The 19019-nt window shown below is 40.3% G+C and overlaps 1 protein-coding gene across 2 annotated transcripts in view; it reads left to right on the forward strand.

The window, feature by feature from the left end:
- Positions 1–19019, forward strand: part of vps50 (VPS50 EARP/GARPII complex subunit) — a 122531-nt gene that overhangs the window by 73091 nt on the left and 30421 nt on the right. For both annotated transcript variants that reach the window (XM_034094413.1, XM_034094414.1), the window contains exons 18-22: positions 421–603; positions 5284–5402; positions 6668–6774; positions 8125–8246; positions 12718–12798. In XM_034094413.1, coding sequence (XP_033950304.1) covers positions 421–603; positions 5284–5402; positions 6668–6774; positions 8125–8246; positions 12718–12798 — 612 coding nt within the window. The remainder of the gene's footprint in view (positions 1–420; positions 604–5283; positions 5403–6667; positions 6775–8124; positions 8247–12717; positions 12799–19019) is intronic.

Consider the following 19019-nt stretch of genomic DNA (forward strand, 5'->3'; position numbering starts at 1 on the left):
GTAAAACCATCTCCAGCCTAAGGAGAGCACATTGTTGAAGGTCAATAACTTGAAAGAGAACAAACTGAAAAAGCATGCATGAACCAGCACGATTCTTTGCAAGCAGGCAGTTTGTTTGTGCCAAGATATTTCAATAAGAACATGGACCAGGAAACTGACAGGATGTGTTGTTCACAGTTCTCCAAAGTGCATTTGCTGCCTAATCACAATTGCTGATTTGCCAATGCAGCCATTAATAATAGGCACAATCTTTCACTGCAGACTATTTGTAATGTAATGATGTTAGATAAAACAGGGCAAGTTCTGAAATGTTAATCTATCTAAGCCTTAGTTTCTCATATGTGCCTCAACAGCTAACTTTACCGAACCTGAATAAACATCTGTTTCTATTCTGTCTCCTTCCGATCTTCTCCAATCCAGGAGTTTAAGTTCATGGGCCAGTGTCGTTCTCCGTCCATTTCCCCGAGCAGACAGGCCGTTTCCTCCAGCAGCCCGGCTCAGGACGAGCTGTCCTTGTTTCAGCAGTTTCTTCAGGAGGGAAACCCCTTTGAGCTGCCTACTGAAAAAGAGGAGGAGACAGAGGACGTGCTGGCATCCAACGGGGTAAGAGGAGACTTCAAATACTTGCGTCCAATTGGTGCCTGCTTTATTATATGCTTTATTATATAGAATCACTTTTACCAGTGGGAATGATGTGTAGCCCAGTCTCTCTTAAGTATTGTTGTCGCAGACGTCATTCCCCTCTGCCTCCGCGCGTCCTTTTGTGAATGGGTCAGATTAACAGAGGAAGAATTCACAGCAACCATTGGTAAGGTTATAACAAATATGCTGATTTAATGGCAAAAGATACAATAACACAACATCACGAAGTAATCCGGATTACCCCGGCCCTGGTTCCTCCCGCTGGGAAATCTTACTTACTTCGTCTTGGCAGCAGGAGGAAGAGACCGAACCAAAGACAGAACAGGCTTACATGCAAAAACAAAACAGGAGGAGCTGTGGTCAGATGCTCCTCCTTTTAGGTTATCTCATTGGGGGATGCAAAAAGATGGCGTGTCGTAGCGCCAGCGCGAGCCAGCCAGATAATAAACAAGTGTCTCTCCGGTTGTAGCAAAACACATCTGGAGTCCGTTATCTTACATTCTTGCCTAGACTTTCCTGACCTGCTGGAGATCTTAAGAAGAATATCCCCTTCCCCCCCTAGTCTCCTGTCCTGCATAACTGCACCCCCTTTATGTTGTAGCAATTTAGTACCCACACATGAAAGAATAAAACAGAAAGAAATCAATAAACCACAAACACAGGTATTGTCTGAGCAGAATTCACATATAGCTGCTCAAATAGACACACACTCCTTAGCATTAACAGAAGTAAATTGTTCTTGTCGCTTTAAGGGCTTCTATGAACTTCCTTTCACCTCGAAGTCAGCGTTTACTGGAATGAATGCATTCATTGACAATTCAGACCGACTATTGTCTTGTTAACTGTGTGACTCAATTCTCAAGGCCTGCAGGCTGTGCATTATTAACTTAAGAAGAATTTAACCATTATATCTGAGAAAAATCCCCCTTTGGCTTCCCCTGTCACTTGCACAGACTATTTATAATTAACAGGGAAACTCAAGGGGCCTCCCTCAATATCTGGAAATTGCAACAAGACTTTCTGCCATTCAAACGTAACACTTCTTATATATCAGGTGATAAAATCTTCAATTACCACAGTATGCAAAATAATTGTTATACATGGTATACTGTACATGGATCACAATGGTAGTTATAGTGGTAGGTAAATCATGCTCTTATTCCTTATGTGAACAAATCATATCTGAGGATTCAATGAAGTTGTTCATTTCCCCAAGTTGGATACATTATCATGTATAATTAACAAGGCTACCTGTAGGGTTACATAACCAAACAAGAATAAAAAGCCGGGTTGATTAATTGGGACATCATCATTAGGGGTCATTAAGTTGTTTACAGACGCTCCCAAGCTGTCATCACCCGGGCCGTAACAAACCTCGATTAACAGTGAGGGGCCAGTAGTGCAGGACATGCCATGTTTAGTATACGTTAGCTCAATGTCTGACATGTAATATAAGCTGTTAAAACATAAATGAATCTGTGGGTAGTGTCATTGGCAGGGCATATAATAAACCTATGATATAATATACAGCTTCTCATCCTTCAGGATTAAACGTTTTTCCTCAGCAAATTATACCGCTGTTTTAGTGTTGCATTAAGTTTAGTTTAGTTTATTTATAATAATTTAAGCACTCAAATACACACATCAGAAGTATTCAATAAACGGTAAGTCATTTTTTTGAAAATAATGACAAATCAAAGCAAATGTATAACCAAAAATATGTGGCTGAACCCTTAGGCTTATTACACCCACCCTTTAAAAATGTATTGTTTTGTATATTTCTCATTCGTTTTGGGCCCTCCAACAGTGGAAACATTGTATTTTCTTAGAAAGACATGTCCACTGTTTTGTGTTATATATATATATAAAGGCCGCACTTCACCTTGAACCAAAAATATGTTTTCCCGCTAAGTGGCATCACTCAGTTTAGCTGGGAGTCTATGAGGTCCACTTGAAATGTTTTGGATATGAAACCTGATGTACTTATATGATTCTGTCTTCTTCAAGTTTGTATCTTCTTGGTCGAATGCGTTTATTGTAAGTCGCTTTGGATAAAAGCGTCAGCTAAATGAAATGTAATGTAATGTCCAGAAAACTACTAGTACACTAGGCCTGCCACTTGAGTGCCATACATGAATACAGGCGGAGGGAGCTCCTTATTATTTTTCTACGAAAGCCTGATTCACGGAACGATTCATCAATGAGCTTTTCTGCAAATGCCTCTTTAAACCCAGAAGTGAAGCCTAGCTTGATCTGGAGGGGGACAACAGGTTTTTGTGATCATAAAAAGGACATTTAGAATCAATAAACATCTTGCAATATGTGTATTAGCAAAGTACTCTTAGCAGCTACGCTTAGTTGAGGGCCCTTTAGTTGTTTTTATAAGAAGGGTTCTAGGCTTTGCAGGGGTAGACATTAAGGGTCCTCCGGGCCGGTGGAATTGTATTATCACTGGCCCCACCATTGTAACCACTGGCCCGGAACATTCATCTACCAAAAAGAAAATCGACTAATAATGAAGAAAATTAACACATTTGTTGCAATAGTAGCCTAATTTATGCACTAACTACTTGTACTACAACATTTGAATCATCAGTTATTCCTCATTTTCCTCAATTGTTCATATTTGGTTTATTAAAATAATGATATTGTGGTCATTGTTAAAAAATGTCTGCTATTATTATGAGTATTATTTGTATAATGCACTTTCTGCCTTCCTGTCATTAGGAGTTAGACATGTAATGGCTATAGATTAGATTAGATCGTTCATTATCCTAAACTGCTGGGACATTTCCCTTTAGCCAATACCTTAATGTCTACTCTTCATTTACTGTCAGCATAGGTCGGCATTGATGTACAGAGCCGACAGAAGACCTTGTTTATATTGGCATCATATTGAGAGGTGCAGCCAGTGACGCGTCCTAAAACCAGGAAGTAAGCTGCTGGTTCCCTCGACAAAAAGCAATGGGATTTCTCCACAGGGTTTTGGAAAATAGCTGGAAATAACGTCTGTGGAAAACAAACCTGTTTGATAAAGGCACGTTTTGTTCAGCCGGATAATCTCCACATGTCTACCCTACTTTTAATTAAAAAAAAAAAAAATCGAAACATAAATCTAATCGATAGATTATAAAAGGGTTTTAGGACGTGTCACTCACTACACCACTAGAAGCCAACTCCATCGATCAAGCTGGCTGAAACTTTCTCTCCCTCTTCTTCTCATGCTCCCTGTCACTCTCCTTTAACTCCTCCAGTGACTTTCTTTTATTTGAAGATTGTTTTTTGACCGGCTACCGCTGGTATTAAAAACATTTTGGCGAATGGTTAGGTGGCGCGATAGTCTGTAGTGAAGGCGCGCGCTCCCGCTCACGGGAGTCTGCTCGTGCTGTGCTCCGCAGCAAACAGCTGTTTGCTTTTCCCCCAACAATGACAACCGATTCACGGAACGCTATGTTGTAGCGTTGATAAACGAAACAATTTAACTAAATTGCTAGTCAAAATAACAATACCACAGGACAATTTTTTTTAAAGCAATATTTTTAGTGGCCTGAGCCGGCAAGTGTAAAGTACGTTATGCTGGCCCGGGGTGTCTAAATAGTGCTTCCGGGCCAGCGGGCCATTTATAATGTCGAGCCCTGCTTTGTTATCCCACACACCAGCACTTGTGTCTCTATGAAATGCCCATTAAAGAGTAGAAAGTCTTGGGTAGCCTTTGGTAAGCAACTGGAGACCATTATGGTAGGGGTTGCTGCTAGCTAGACAGGTTAGCTACTTGCTAAGCAGCTAGCTAAATTGAATCTCTGCCTTTCTTTGTTACAGACTGATGTGTTTTTACCCCACTAGTTCATTTTCTTCAAGAGAGAAGAACACAAACCTAATCTTTGTCAAGGCTACTAGCAATATAGGGCTCGACCAGATATCTATAACATTGCTAAAGTGAAACCAATAATAGAACCTGGTACTGTGGATGTGCTATTCCTGTGACTAATATAAACATCAGTTTTTCTTTCAAGGCTTATGTGTTGAATAAAGCAGTATTTATTTTCAGGAATTGGTAGAAGAAATTACACAGGTGCCCGATACCCTGACAGATCAACCACTTTTTCTATATATTGATATATTTTCCTTCCAGGCTCAACATCAAAAGCAATATTGCACTATCTAACATGACAGGCGTATAGAAGCCCTGTCCTGGCTCCACCTAAAGCTTGTAATCCTTCCCATATGGCTGTGTTGTGTTCCCTGAGCTTGCAGTTAAGGACAAAGAAAATATTGTCTTATTTCAAGGGAGCTTTAACCAGCCTCTCTTCTGGGATGTGAATTCATTTTTTGCTTTTTGTCCGCAAGCCAGTCATTTCATGGTTATGCACCCATTACAGCTAAAAGATGGGGATGTTATACTTCATTTTCAATCATTCTTTTATATAATGTAATCACAGCGCTTTCAAGTAGGCCGTTTTTATTTGATGACACAGTTTCCCATGGCATATTTTTATTTTAACACTTGTCTTTCGCAACAGGTGATGTCAGTAAAGGTGTTTGACTTGTTTTTGAATCCCTTTACTCTCATCATGTCTTCTTTGCCCTGGCCCAGTTCCCATTGTCTCACATCTGATCCTTCTGTTTTTTCCAACTCTCAAGTACGAGTCGGACGAGCTGGAGAAGAACGTGTATCAAGACTACGACAGCGACAGTGATGTCCCTGAGGAGCTCAAGCAAGACTACGTTGACGAGCAGACGGGCGATGCCCCCCTCAAGAGGTCAGAGGTCACATTGTTATTTCGCCACTCAGAAATACAGCTCAGGGTATGACGTGTGGAGTTATGTGGTATATCAAGGTATCCATCTTTTACTTTCATGGCTTTTTCCAATTTATGAAAGCAAGTAAACAACTATCATCACAAAATAAAATGGTATTGTGATGATCTTTTTAAAGGTGGTTCTAAAAGGATGTGAAGCATTATACTACTTCTTATGCATTTATTCATGATAATTGTATCTCCCCTTTCCCTAACCCTGCTAAGTAGGCTACAAAGCTATTTGTATCGCCATGAAAAATTATCTTTCTTCCCACCTCCGCCTACGTGATTGGTGAGCATTGATAGATTCATTTCTGCTTTTAAAAAAAAAAATCAGAGGCAATCATGCTCCTCCGCAGACTGAGCAACATGAGTTATTTTGACTTGAGTCAGAAATTTGAATGGAATTGAGGAAAGTTTAGTTGTTATGCTTTTTGTTATCAGAGTAAGGGATATATAATCAAAGCAAACAATTACCACCTTAGATTACAAAGCATGATGGAGTGTTCAATTTTATAACCTGCCTTGTTCTGTTTTTTTCAGTTAACTATGAACTGCATGTGTATGTATGTGGTGGACTGAATTATTAAGAACCTACTATTGTGTGTATTACACTGAGTTTGACCCACAATGCCATTACTTATTCAGTAGCTTGTCATTACAGAAGCACTTTTATAATAATAATTTATTTTTCATATAATGTACAAAGGCTTATTAATGGAATTGTAAAGTTTGTGCCCCGCGTTAAGTCTTGTTATTTCAAAGATATGACATGCGTGATATTTTTGCCTCAACACCCCACGTTTGATTTCCCATTAGGTACATGTATTAACCTAACATTAGCCTATCGCCACTTAAATGCAAATTTCCCATTCTTAGGAGCGGGAATCACTAATGGTTAATTATTGAATGACTCGCATGATCACATCCAATAATTAGGAGGCCGATGTAATGATTGCAGGCTAATATGGCTGGATGGGCAGTGTCAGGGGTCTGGTGCTCCAGGATCAACAGTTCAGAGACTTCACCACCAGGGTCCCTCTGTGGCCCCTGCATTGTGTAATGGATTCTGATTGATCCATTAGAAGACTGACCTGTATTAAGGTGTTTGAACCTGGCCATTCACTGCTGACGATTAGTGATGTTAACATGTATTACTCAGTCTCTGTTCTTCTCATGACTCTGTCCTACTTTTGTCCCTCACTTCCACTTCCTGCACACATCAGTGCATCCAGAGAGACCATAAGAAGCAAGAAAAGGTCTGACTACAACCTTAATAAGGCCAACGCGCCGATCCTCACAAACACCACCCTCAACGTCATCCGGCTTGTCGGTGAGTTCTGCCCACACACACACACACACACGCACTCACGCACGCACGCACTCACGCACGCACGCACGCACGCACGCACGCACGCACGCACACACACACACACACACACACACACACACACACACACACACACAGTACACACTGTACCACTTACTGCTCCTTGAGAGTAGACCAGACACCGCCTCTGCATACGTCCTCCCTTGCCTGCTGAACTCTCCATTTGTTCACCAACAGTTCAATGTGATCGGTACACGTGTCTGATGTTCCCTGTGTGACTGAGCTGAACTTGCAATGGTTAGCTTTCACCCCAAGCCCTGACCTTTCGTTTCCAAAGAGGTGCTAACATGTCTTAGTGACGTGACTTTTAGAGACGTCTTTCTTCTATGTGATGTGACCTTCATGATGTGTTTTTCCTGTGTGAAATGGAATTAAACCTGGCAGTTGTCTTTCCTGTGTGGTTGTATGGTTGAATAAACGTTCTGCTCTATGAATTTATTTAATAACTGCTACAGATCTGCTGTAACTTACTTCCAAACACACAGAAGAATACTTGTTTTCCTTTATCTTTTCTCCAGAAAATTGGTAATATTGACTGAGAGCTATGTGGCAACACTGAGTCAAAAGCCGAAGTTTGATTTCAAGCAATCACTTCTAATCCAGTCTGCATTTCTCTGATTGAGTTAGATTGCTCCCTGAGTTCCTTGTGCAGAATTCAAAAGAACAGGGCGTGAAAAATGAGTGTGAGAGAAAAAGCGTGGTCTCGGTGGCAAAGCCAGCTAGATTGAGTGTATATCTACTTCTTTTTGCTCCTCTAAAGCTCTTTCCTAAAGGATGTATTGCCACCATGATTAACTTCCTGTAGCTTTAATCCTCCATAAGATGCACTTAAGAACAAAATCATTTAATTTATTGTAAACTGATATAGGATTAAAGAAATCACTTACCGGTACATACTAACCTAAATTAAATCCAATATGTGATACCCCCTGGGATGCAACCAGGAAAGGTGAAGCTTGTCCAACAAACTTCTAGAAATATCGGGTCCAGTAGCCAGTTTATTTTTAAGCGTACATAAATACTCATCATCAGACCTTAGCCGATGAGTTCCCAGATTCCCACATTTCAACCACTGCATTGCCCCTCTTTCACCCTCTACATGGACTGTTTATTATTCAACCAAAGCCTGCTTATAGGGGACTGGTCAATGCTTCGCCAACATCAAATGGAAACCACAATGCTTCTGTCAGCAAGATCTTATCCAGTTGCCTACTGATTCTTCATAAGACTGCATAATCTGTTTATTAAGATTAAATGTCTGACAACTGTTTATTTTCTATCATCTCTAAACAGGGAAGTATATGCAGATGATGAGCATTCTGAAGCCGATCGCCTTCGATGTCATCCACTGTGTGTCGCAGCTCTTTGACTACTACCTGTATGCTGTTTACACCTTCTTCGGACGGAATGACATGGTACAGTATTTCTAAAGCATATGGTACTTTTCACAACATAAATATGCAACGTCTTATGTTGAAGAGCAATGTCATGGTTTGCACTGTAACCATACTATAGAATAGACAGAAGTTATAACCTTGAGTTCAACACACACCGACTAGAGTATGTTATGTACTCTCGGGTCCTTTATCCTTGCATGCTAGAAAAATACTTCACCTAAAGAACCTACTTTGCCATCATCTGTTGTATATAATACACATGTTTTCATTTGTTGGGATTTCTTGTTGCACGTTGACTCTGAGAACGAGGCTGTAGTGCAGGGTGTCAAACTCAAATACACAGTGGGCCAAAATAAAAAAAATCGGTACTAGTCGAGGGCCGGACTGGTTCAATGTTTATTGCATAACGTATTGAAATGAACTTATTGCACATATTAAACCTGGGACTAACAAAGCTTAAATGATTGCCTATAAAAACAACATTAAACATTAAAGAATCAGTTGCATTCATTTCTTATGGCTCTATCTGCAGATTTTCCTGAGTCATTTCTTATGATTAGATTTTTCCACAGGCCAACAACAGCTTCAAAAAAACTATTTCCCTCAAAGAAAAAACCAAACAACAAAGCAAGAGAAAAAGTGCAGAAGGAAGCATCCATTGAAACTCAGTTTGCTGCTCAGTGATGCTAGTTCAAGGCAGATACTTGGCATCTCATCTTGGGGTCAAGTTCATCAATGTTTGGGGTCAGGCTCTGAGCGGAGGAAATCCTCAGGATTGAGTGAAGGTGTGCGTGCAATATACCGGCGGGCTAGATCTAATAGATCAATCTGTGCTATTGTATTAGCTGTAAAGTGTCTCTACTGCAGGCTATTTTTATTATATGTACAGCACTTTGGTTTGACCAAAAATCGTTTATAAATGTGCTATATAAATAAAACTTGATTTGATTTGAATAGTAATTAGAAATTATCCTGCGGGCCGAAATGAAATCTACCACGGGCCTGATTTGGCCCACGGGCCTTGAGTTTGACATATGTGCTGTAGTGTATACTGTTGAATCTAAATGTGAAATTGCTGTTGTTGTGTGTGCTATACATAGGAAATGATTAATAAAAATAATAATAATTCATTACATTTTTATTTAGAGCGCTTTTCAAGGCACTCTAAGCGCTTTACAATTACACATTACACATATTAGACATGTAACAGCTATTACTGTGGAATACCCACAGGAGCAAATTAGGGTATAGATTATTAATATTATGATAGGGATTAGAGTGCTGTATTGGGCTTGAGGTTTAGGATTTCCATCAGTGTTTAGCAGCCTCCACAATTTAAATTCGGCATTTCGATCCCATCTATCTCTCCCCTCATTTCCTGTCATTTCTCTTCCGTCAAATTCTTCGAAAAAAGTGCACAAAAACAGCGAGCAAGGTTGTGCATCAGGGCTACTAAAAATAAAATAATGTGAGCATGTGAGCGATCACAAGTAATCAGGAGTTTTTTGTCTTGCAATGCCTGCAGGTACATCATATTACTTCTGCTGCATGGTGCTTGAAGATAATTGCTTGCATTTATTTCAAAAGATGGATTTTTGCATTTGTATGTTTATTAGATGATATAAAGGGAGACAATAACCCCTGTTTCCATCTGTTCTCATCACTCTTTGCAATATCAGTACACATTTAAGTTGAGCGATAGCTTACAGTGTGCGAGACCAGTTTCCCCCGCTCCATCTAAATACCATCATGTCATTTATAATGTGCCTCACAAAGAAAGAAAACATCATTTGTGTCAGTATCCCCCTCGGGGAAAGTGGTAATGATGGCAACAAAATGACTTCTGTCCTAGCGAGGTGGAAGAGATAAAGAGGATGAACGCTCTGCAGTGGCGGCTTTACTACACATTATGGCTGTTAGTGTGTGTGTGCCACTGGGAGATGAGGAATGGTGAAACACTTGTTAACAACTTGTCAAAAGGTCACTTTTCTCATATGTCTTCCGCTGACCAATTTAATTCAAGTTCTCTTTGTCTTCATGCTTGTATTCGTATCACTCTAATGCCCTTTTGTGCCTTTCCACACTTCCTTATTTCATCTTTTGTCCCACAGCATCCTAAATCTGACATGTTCTGCTCCTTTCACACAGCATTGCTCGCCTTTCATCCCTTCTGCTTTTATTCTCTCACACATTTATCTCTCTGTCCATCTTTCTGAAACTCTAACTTGCTCTTTCTGAAACTCTAACTTGCTCTTTCTCCAGCATACCTCTAGTCCTCATTAAATGCGATATGATGTGCCGACCCATTTCATTAATATGCCTACAGTAAAATGCTAATGCCCCTATAAATGTTTAAAACGCTCATGGAATTGCTATGCAGATATGCTGGTATTTTGACCTAGGCTTTGCTCTCTTTACACCGCTGGAATCAAGATGGAGCTGCTTGACTCCTCCACTTGAAGAGTAATAGGTCACATTAATATTCAAGAGGGTAAATACCCCATTATCTGTGTATATTAACCCTGTCAAGCGGCACCATTTACTCTGTCACACATATGATAAAGATGCATTATGTGCTAAAGCCTTACAGATCTTCCATCTGCATAAATAAGTAGCCTTTCTGATGTGGGGACTGAGATAAGCAGGGTGACAAACAGTTTTTTAAAAAAGCGATTCACCTTTCACAATTATATAACGTTTCCCCCTTTGGGAAATGTTGATATTTAATTTGTCTTTTCTAACAAAAAATCGAGGAAATACACGTTAAAAGGAGGGAACATTAAGATTGAAGAAAATGTACTTTGCTGCTGTGCTTTGCTTTATGATGGCTAAGAAAGACAAGAGAAGAGAGGTTGGGTACCGTGTTGATGCAGTAGGAAGGATATTTTTTATCTGATGCTTGAGTAAATGGCTTTTCTGAAAAATGAGCAGTAATGCAAGAAATAGATCTTTTTTTATTCTCGACTCCTGAATACCGCAGACAGTTCTTCACAACGGGTGATGCTCATCTCACATGCACATCAGCAACTCAAAGTGTTTACACCGTCACAATCTCCTGTGACGCAGATTTGAAGAAATACTAAACAAAGGTGTTTTGTTTCTTTCTTCTTCAGATTGTAAAACAGTCTGAAGTAAGACTAACTAAAAGACAACTATCTTCTGGTCCTCAGGTTAGTTTAAAGTTGGATTTACAACTGAAACCTCTAATGCAGGGTTATTTAACTCCTTAGATTAAGGACCAAGTAATTAAAGGGGCTTTAGTATGGGTCCAAATGCACAAAAAACCTTTGATTATTCATTTCCCATAACCCAACACTCCAGTTACTCTCCCAGCTGCTTCCAAAGTGCCCACATCTTTTAAACTCCACAAACCTTCCGTTAAATTTTTTTCACTACAAGCCCAGATAACCCTGAGGACATCACCGGGCTTATCTCTGAGGACATCTAAAGGTTATTGTTTCCAACCTAGGAAAAACACAGAAGAAATGATACAACCGATTTCACAGGCTGTGAAAAACTTAAGGTGATGTGTAAACTGAACTTCTCAAGGACGTTCTCAAACATCCCCACGCTTTGTATCTCATCTGAGAGATGTGCAAGGAACATTGTGGAACAGGGAGTACGGTATGTCTCCCTCTCAGAACGAGTCAGAAGTTAATGTGTGGACTCAAAGAAGGATGCTTCGTATCCTGGTAACAAAGTCTATTAACAAGCGGATGTTGCCTGTCTGATAGGTAGTTTATGCTAGAACAGAGATGTGTGTGTGTAATACCATGCATTATTTCTATTATTGTGTGTGACCGGTGAAGCCACACTTATGTTATTATTGTAATTATTGTTTCTTTGTTTGCTTCCTTCTTTGTGCCTCCTTTCCCCATGTTTGTATTATTTCCTCCACAGTGTTCTTTTTATAATTTGAGATGTTGCTTCTTGTTTTTCCTTCCTGCTGCCCATTCGCCATCCATAGCCTGTCCCAAGCCCGTCTTTGCCGACTCATTTAGGCAGAGACGCGGGCCCCGCCCGGGTGGTGGGCCCTACCTGCTTGGTAAGAGCAGATCTTTGGAGTGATTTTAGGCTTTTCCATTATATATATAAAAACGTACAGTGTGGTTGAGTTAAAGCCCTTAAAGTGTGCGTGAGCTGCTTTCTCAAGTGACATCAAACACATCTGAAAGTGATTTCAGAAGCATTTAGATGTCGAGTTTGCCGTGCTATCTCCCTCTTTACGCCCCCCTTTTACCTCTCGCCTGTCATCTCCTGTAGCAGGTGTGATAGTGTCATTTCGATGTCTGTTTCTCCCAGTAAGTTGTCCCTTTTTTGCAAAACACCGAAGTAGAAGCAGAAAGTAAAGGTTCTTTCGCATTCTTCTACGTGGGATGAAAGCAGATGTTGTCGTGCTTTCACACTGCTGAAGTGAATCTTCTTGTGAAGGGAGGTGTTTCTGCACAGTGAAGAAACTAACTGTGCGTGTGTGTGTGTATTCTTACAGTATGAGTCATCGGGTCTGGGCCTTATCAGCAGCAGACTGAGAACCACACTGAACCGGATCCAGGAGAACCTCATTGACATGGTAAAACTTTCCCTTCTATTCCCTCTCTTCTTTTCTCTTCTCCCATCGACCGTTACCTCATCGCCATTTTCTGACACAAACATGCTCTCTCAACTCAAATCCTCTTTATGCCTCTGCCCGTATTTATTTTCTCACCATCCCACTCTATCCAACACGACCATATGTCTGATTTCCCAACTCCCATCGCCACATAATGCATTATGGGTCATCATTATCTGGCCAGTGGTCACTCACGCATACACACACCTCCCTCTTTTTAAGTGGGGAGGCCAGGGTGGCTATGTGTGTTTTTCCATTAGGGCTCAATCACTACCTTCCTCTGTACAACTACATAGTGACACTTAGTGTGGTGCAGGCAACACTCTCTACACTGTTGTCTCATAATGTTACTTTCTACATGTCTGTTACATGCCGGGTACTTTCTAATATTCAAAAAAAGGAGGAACATTTTGCCCCCACTGTCAAAAATATGGGGTTATTTACAACATTTAGGGGGGGATAGTGGCACTGAATGATGCATTAAACAAATTCTAAATTTCTGGGACATTTTGTGCCCCTCAGTAAAAAAAATGATGGGCATTCTGAGGTATTTAGGGTCATTTTTCTTCATTTCCCCCATTCATATCTTACGTGATGGAGCATGTGTCATCTCTCACTTCTGCCCGTCATATATCTCAGACAAGCTTTCTGGCCTATCTTCAAAGGAGCCAGACTTGGACTTCAGTCCGACTCTTATCTGGGATACCACTGAAGTTTTACTGCCTGCAGGCTAATCTGAGATTCTCAAGGTTCAAGGCTTCAAGGCCTTGAACCTTGAGATTCTGTTGATGTCGTGGCTTTCTTTTTCATTTCTTTTTCTTTTGTTCGTCATATAAAAAAACTACCAGTTGTGTCCCTTGAGTGTGATTACGGTAGACACGAGTGAATAGCTCATATCTTAGTCTACATGTATATCTGGACACATCGCCCTGCTTTTATAAATGTAATTATTACTAATTGTTATTTACATTTGTCTGTTATGTAACTTAAAAGTTTTCAGTTCAGAAGCTCTCAAAAAACAAATGACGTTAGCTGTGCTTTTAATTCAGCCTGGAGCTGCTGTGTCGGGGACATAACGAGGATCACATTTCTTATGCATAGTTAAATTAGATTTGTTATCATATGTCACAATTTGTGACTCACAATACACCATCAATTCTGAAAATGAAGGAAAAAATTTATTATTTCCCCATGGTGGGATCTTGTATAATGTTGTTTTATTTTTCATTTTCTAAAAACCTCCAGGGCTTACCGCCTCTCTCAAATATCCTTTCTAATTTCATATGTGCGTTCACGTAACACCACATCCCATGCTCCAGGACAAACAATTAAATGTGCCATCTAATGTTTTTCTTTTTGGCTCTGAAGCGTTATTTAAACGTAAAAAAAACCAGCTGGAACTGAATTGGACTGTGAAGTTGTCAGGTGACTGTCAATGCCAATAACGGTCTAATAACAAAGGCTATGGGAACCATCAACACCAATCAAATCTTTAAAGTAAATCCCATCAGAATGTAAAGTGCGGTGAACAGAGGGCAGTGTTTTCCAACCAGCATCACTTCTGCATGCAGATATAATCATCAGTTTTCCACAGGAGGGAGCACACAGCATCCAAAGCCCCATTCTAAAACAAAAGCATTTATTTGACACTGCAGAACAATGGCATGTTGCTGTGATAGCAATGCTGGCTACTCTGCTGTGATGTTTATAGCTTAGCTCTGCACTGAGGAGAGGGAATACAACAAGAAACTAAAGCAGACCTAAGCAGCAAGGCAGACGGGAGAAAAACCAATAAGACATACAAAATGGATGCATTAACAACACTTTAAATTGTGTTAGGCAGTGTACTGCAGCAACATGTTTTCTTCACTCAACTATAGCATTGATTTCAACCCTATTTACTTTCTGGTTCAATTGTACATGTAAGCCATTTCAAATGTCGGACGAGCTCTGTGCTCAGCTGTGAAGAAAGTATATTATCTAAAGTGTTTAAATGAACACAAACAGACAATGGACAGACTGGGTGGAGAAAGAGAACAGACACATGTTTTTTTTTTTGGGGGGGGGGGAGTAAGGGTGAGTTCTCTCGAGACAAAACCATGTTGGACTTTTAACGCCTGCATGCACACACATATTTCAGATGAGCGTAATCACATCACTCCCTGGCCGTCACAGGCTGCGTGATATTAGATCTACTTAAAACATTTCAGAGGGAGGACACTACTGCGTAATTACACCCATCTTTTCTCTAATGTGTTGGCAAATGCTTTTAGTCTGTCTTTTCTCAGATGCTAAACTATTTTTGCTCATTTCAATAAATCATTTAATGCTGGAAAAATGGCCCATTTTCAAACTTACAGAACACTCCCTTTCTCCCTTTTCTTTTTCATCCGTCTTGCTTTTTCTCTGCTTTCTGATAACATAATGATCTGCATTAATCTCACAAACACACATTTTGTGTAGCGCTCTCATTTCCACAGCCAATGTACATTCTTGTCATTTATAACAATTTACATCCAGTTTCCATATGGATTATAAACCTTCATTTTTTAATAAAGGTGTGCTCACCCCAAAGTGAGAATGTATTCATGTTGAGTACACAAACACACTCCCCCTGCATACAAATACACACCCACACACTCCAGAGATTGCAGCAGGGTAGACCTAATTTGTAAACAGATTATAAAGTTAATTGCACACTGCATTTCAATTGAGCCGCCAAATCCTTGCGGTTTTGATCCTCTGGTCTGCCGTCGCAAATGTTTTATTCCAAATCCAAGGTGATGGTAATGACTCCGAGTCCCTTATGAACGGCAGCGAGATTCCATCTCATCTCGGGTACAGCGTGGCCTCAGCTTGAATTGGGAGCTCCACGGGGGAAAAGTAAAAGATCATCCCCTTTTTTAAGTTTTCTTTCTCTGCCTCCGTTATTTCTGATTGCCTCATTGGGTTTGACAGTTTTTATTACGAGTTCACTCCCTTTGGACTTTGAATATTTCATTGAGCGTGTTTGTAAGGTCGAGTTTAGGGAGAAACTTCTGAGAGTAGAAGCCATGTAATTGCCTTGTTCACTTGTTACATTATGTTTAATCCCACACGCTGTCATCAACACCAGCTTTTACTTCAAGTGTGTCTCTTTTACCTGATGCGAAGTTCCGAACTGAAATGTTTTACCTGAAGGGAAGAACAATTCAAAATCCTTTGTGGGTATTGCTTTTGGCAGGTTTTATAAGATCATCTATGCATCCATATTGTCTTTGCCAGGAAGTTCAGCGGTGGCAGCTGTTGAGTGCTGCAGGCCACTTTGTAAAGAGAGCCGCGCACCTTTGGTTCACCATCGTTTCACCATCGTTTCACTTATCTCAATACTTAAACCACCAGTATTTACTTTTTCCCTAATTTCTTCCCATATTTATTTATTTTGTATCTGTTTGTCCTATCATTTATAGCAGATGTGTGTCAGTGATTACACGCCTCTCAACTATTTTTGAATTGTTCCGCCAAGTTTATTCAGTTCTTCTGACTGAATATACAATGCCCTGTTTGTATGCATATTTATATCAGTGTTTACTTATTTATTCCACTATTGGCCTTGGCAAGACGATAGGATCATAAGACATTATTAGTTTTTGTTCTGTTTGATGTGAGTCTTACAGTTTCTCAAGGCAGCCCACAATGTGTTTCAAGTTGATTAGATGTGTGTTTGTGTGTGCATATATTTGCTCCTGGATACTGAGTTTTAGCACAGAGTTGTTCTTTTTCAAGCCTGGCGCTGAAACAGGAATGAGAAGCCCGGTCATTTCTGCCTTGGCAGCAGTCATCTGGCACTGAGGTTGCTTGCAGAGATGCACACAAAACACACACAACACGACAGACAAAAAAACACATAGAAACAAACAGAAAGGGAATTTAACAGACACATTAACACACATATAAGTGCATGGGCCTAATGGTCAGTTTGACATTACGCACTCCCTGTCTCTGACTCTTTTCACACTCTCTTCGTGTTAGCAGCAAAGTGATAATCCTTAAGCATGTGTTGTGGTTTTGATTTGCTACACTGTTTTGGCACGGCTCATACACACACTGAAGAGAGACACTGGCTAATGTCACACACACACAAAGGACACTGAATGCAGTCATTAGTTATGTGTCTCACGAGGGCACATCACTGTCCAGCCTGGCCTCTCTGTTGTGGCCTGCTGTCTCTCTGTCAACGGTGCAACACGCCAGAGGGGATTGCCATTTGACAGGGATTATAGATCATAATTAAGCTCCATGGTGTGTCTGTTTACACTGTAGTTGTGAGGATATGTGATTATTGACATTTTGTGGTGCATTCAGTGGAACGCACAAACACACTTAATTGATAGGCCCAGCTGTAGGTCATGCTCCTCAGCTGTGATGAGGAGAAAGTTGATCCCCCTAGATCAGTGTTTCTCAAACTCAGTGGCGAGCCGTGACTTTTATACCTAGGCCCTCTGACCCCCCCACACCCCCCTTCCCTCGAAAAAAAAGAAGAGATATTACGTCACAGCGTATACTTCAGCGGAATATCAAAATAGCGGCCGAGGTGCAAAACGCATCAATGACAGCGACCCTCTACCACACAGAACAACACCATTTATATAAACACCTATCATGACAGGGCACCCACAGCCAAGTAGCAATTACAAATGAATTATGTCGGCACGGCGGCCCACATTGAAAATGGCCTATACCTTTGATGATCAAATCACTTAAACACAAAGTCCATCCTCCCGTCCTTTTGGATGAAGCACTTGATGGCAGGTCATGCAGCTGATCCTTTGCCACTCCAGTTTATCATTGGAACTCAATCTTGAAAATGACTCGGTTAATAATTTCGCAACGATATCATCACTATCACTGAAGTGAGCCATCATGAACGAACTTATGCTAATCATAAATCTATCGATCATAAATCTATCGTTTAGATTTATGATTTGAAAATAATAAAAGTAGGGTAGACATGTGGATATTATCCGGCTGAACAAAATGTGCATTTATCTAACAGGTTCGTTTTCCACAGACCTTATTTCCAGCTATTTTCCAAAACCCTATGGAGAAATCCCACTGCTTTCTGTCGAGGGAATCCGAGCGCGGCTTACTTCCGGGTATTAGGACGCGTCACTGCACCACTTGCATAGACTTCACAGCGGGCGGAACTTGTCATAAAGTCCGCGAAAATAAAGCCCGCCCATTTAGAGGGAAGATATGATTGGTCAATTGTACTGTCATATGACATTACTCTCTCGTTGAGTTACTATAGCGGGCCCTCTGTGAATGTAGAGAGGGACCAACAAGCTCTCCCGTCTTCACATAACTCGCAGAGACGGCATTTAACCCTTCACATTCTAACAGAAACTGAACAGGCAGATTCGAAGGATTTATTTATTTGGAAATGTTATTTTAAATACAATTAAATCAAGTTATTTTGGTAAAATTAATTAAAAATCTAACAACAACAAAATATTAAAAAAAATATTTTTTTTATGTTTTCAAATATTATTTTTTAGAATATCTTAGGCTCTCACAGAAGGCCTAGAGGGCCCTGACGGCTCGCCACTGCTCAAACTTTTTCATACCAAGGACCACTTAACCAATAAAAAAACACTCGCGGACCACCTAACTCCACAAATATCCCAAAACACATCGTTTTTCTAGAACAGATTATAAATCGCCTGAAATGGTACAAACAAGTGACAACATGTGTGATGAAGGTGTTGCCCTGGGCTTTATCATGCAATAGAAAGTGAAACTTAAGCTCGTTCCATTCCGGAGATATTCCCGCGAGAGTGCGGAAAACTTAAATGTATTTATTTATTTCAAATGTGAAATGTTACCAATATACTCATGGACCACTAGGGGGCGCTCACGGACCATCAGTGGTCCGCGGACCACACTTTGAGAAGCACTGCCCTAGATACCATAACTAAACTTCCTGTGTCAAATCTCCAAGGGTGACAGACAGAAGCAGAATAATGCACTATAATACAAATCCTTTCATGTGTGTTCTGCTTACTATTCAGCTCAGTCCATTCTTGTGCTGAACTTAAAGGTCCCCTATTATACTGTTTTTAGTCAATATATTATAGGTCTCTGATATACTGTATACAAAAGATGTCTCTGAAGTGTTTGTCTCCAAATACCAAACAGATCAT

The sequence above is a fragment of the Pseudochaenichthys georgianus genome, chromosome 11 (genome assembly GCF_902827115.2).
Source record: "Pseudochaenichthys georgianus chromosome 11, fPseGeo1.2, whole genome shotgun sequence".
In the NCBI taxonomy this organism is placed as follows: Eukaryota; Metazoa; Chordata; class Actinopteri; order Perciformes; family Channichthyidae; genus Pseudochaenichthys; species Pseudochaenichthys georgianus.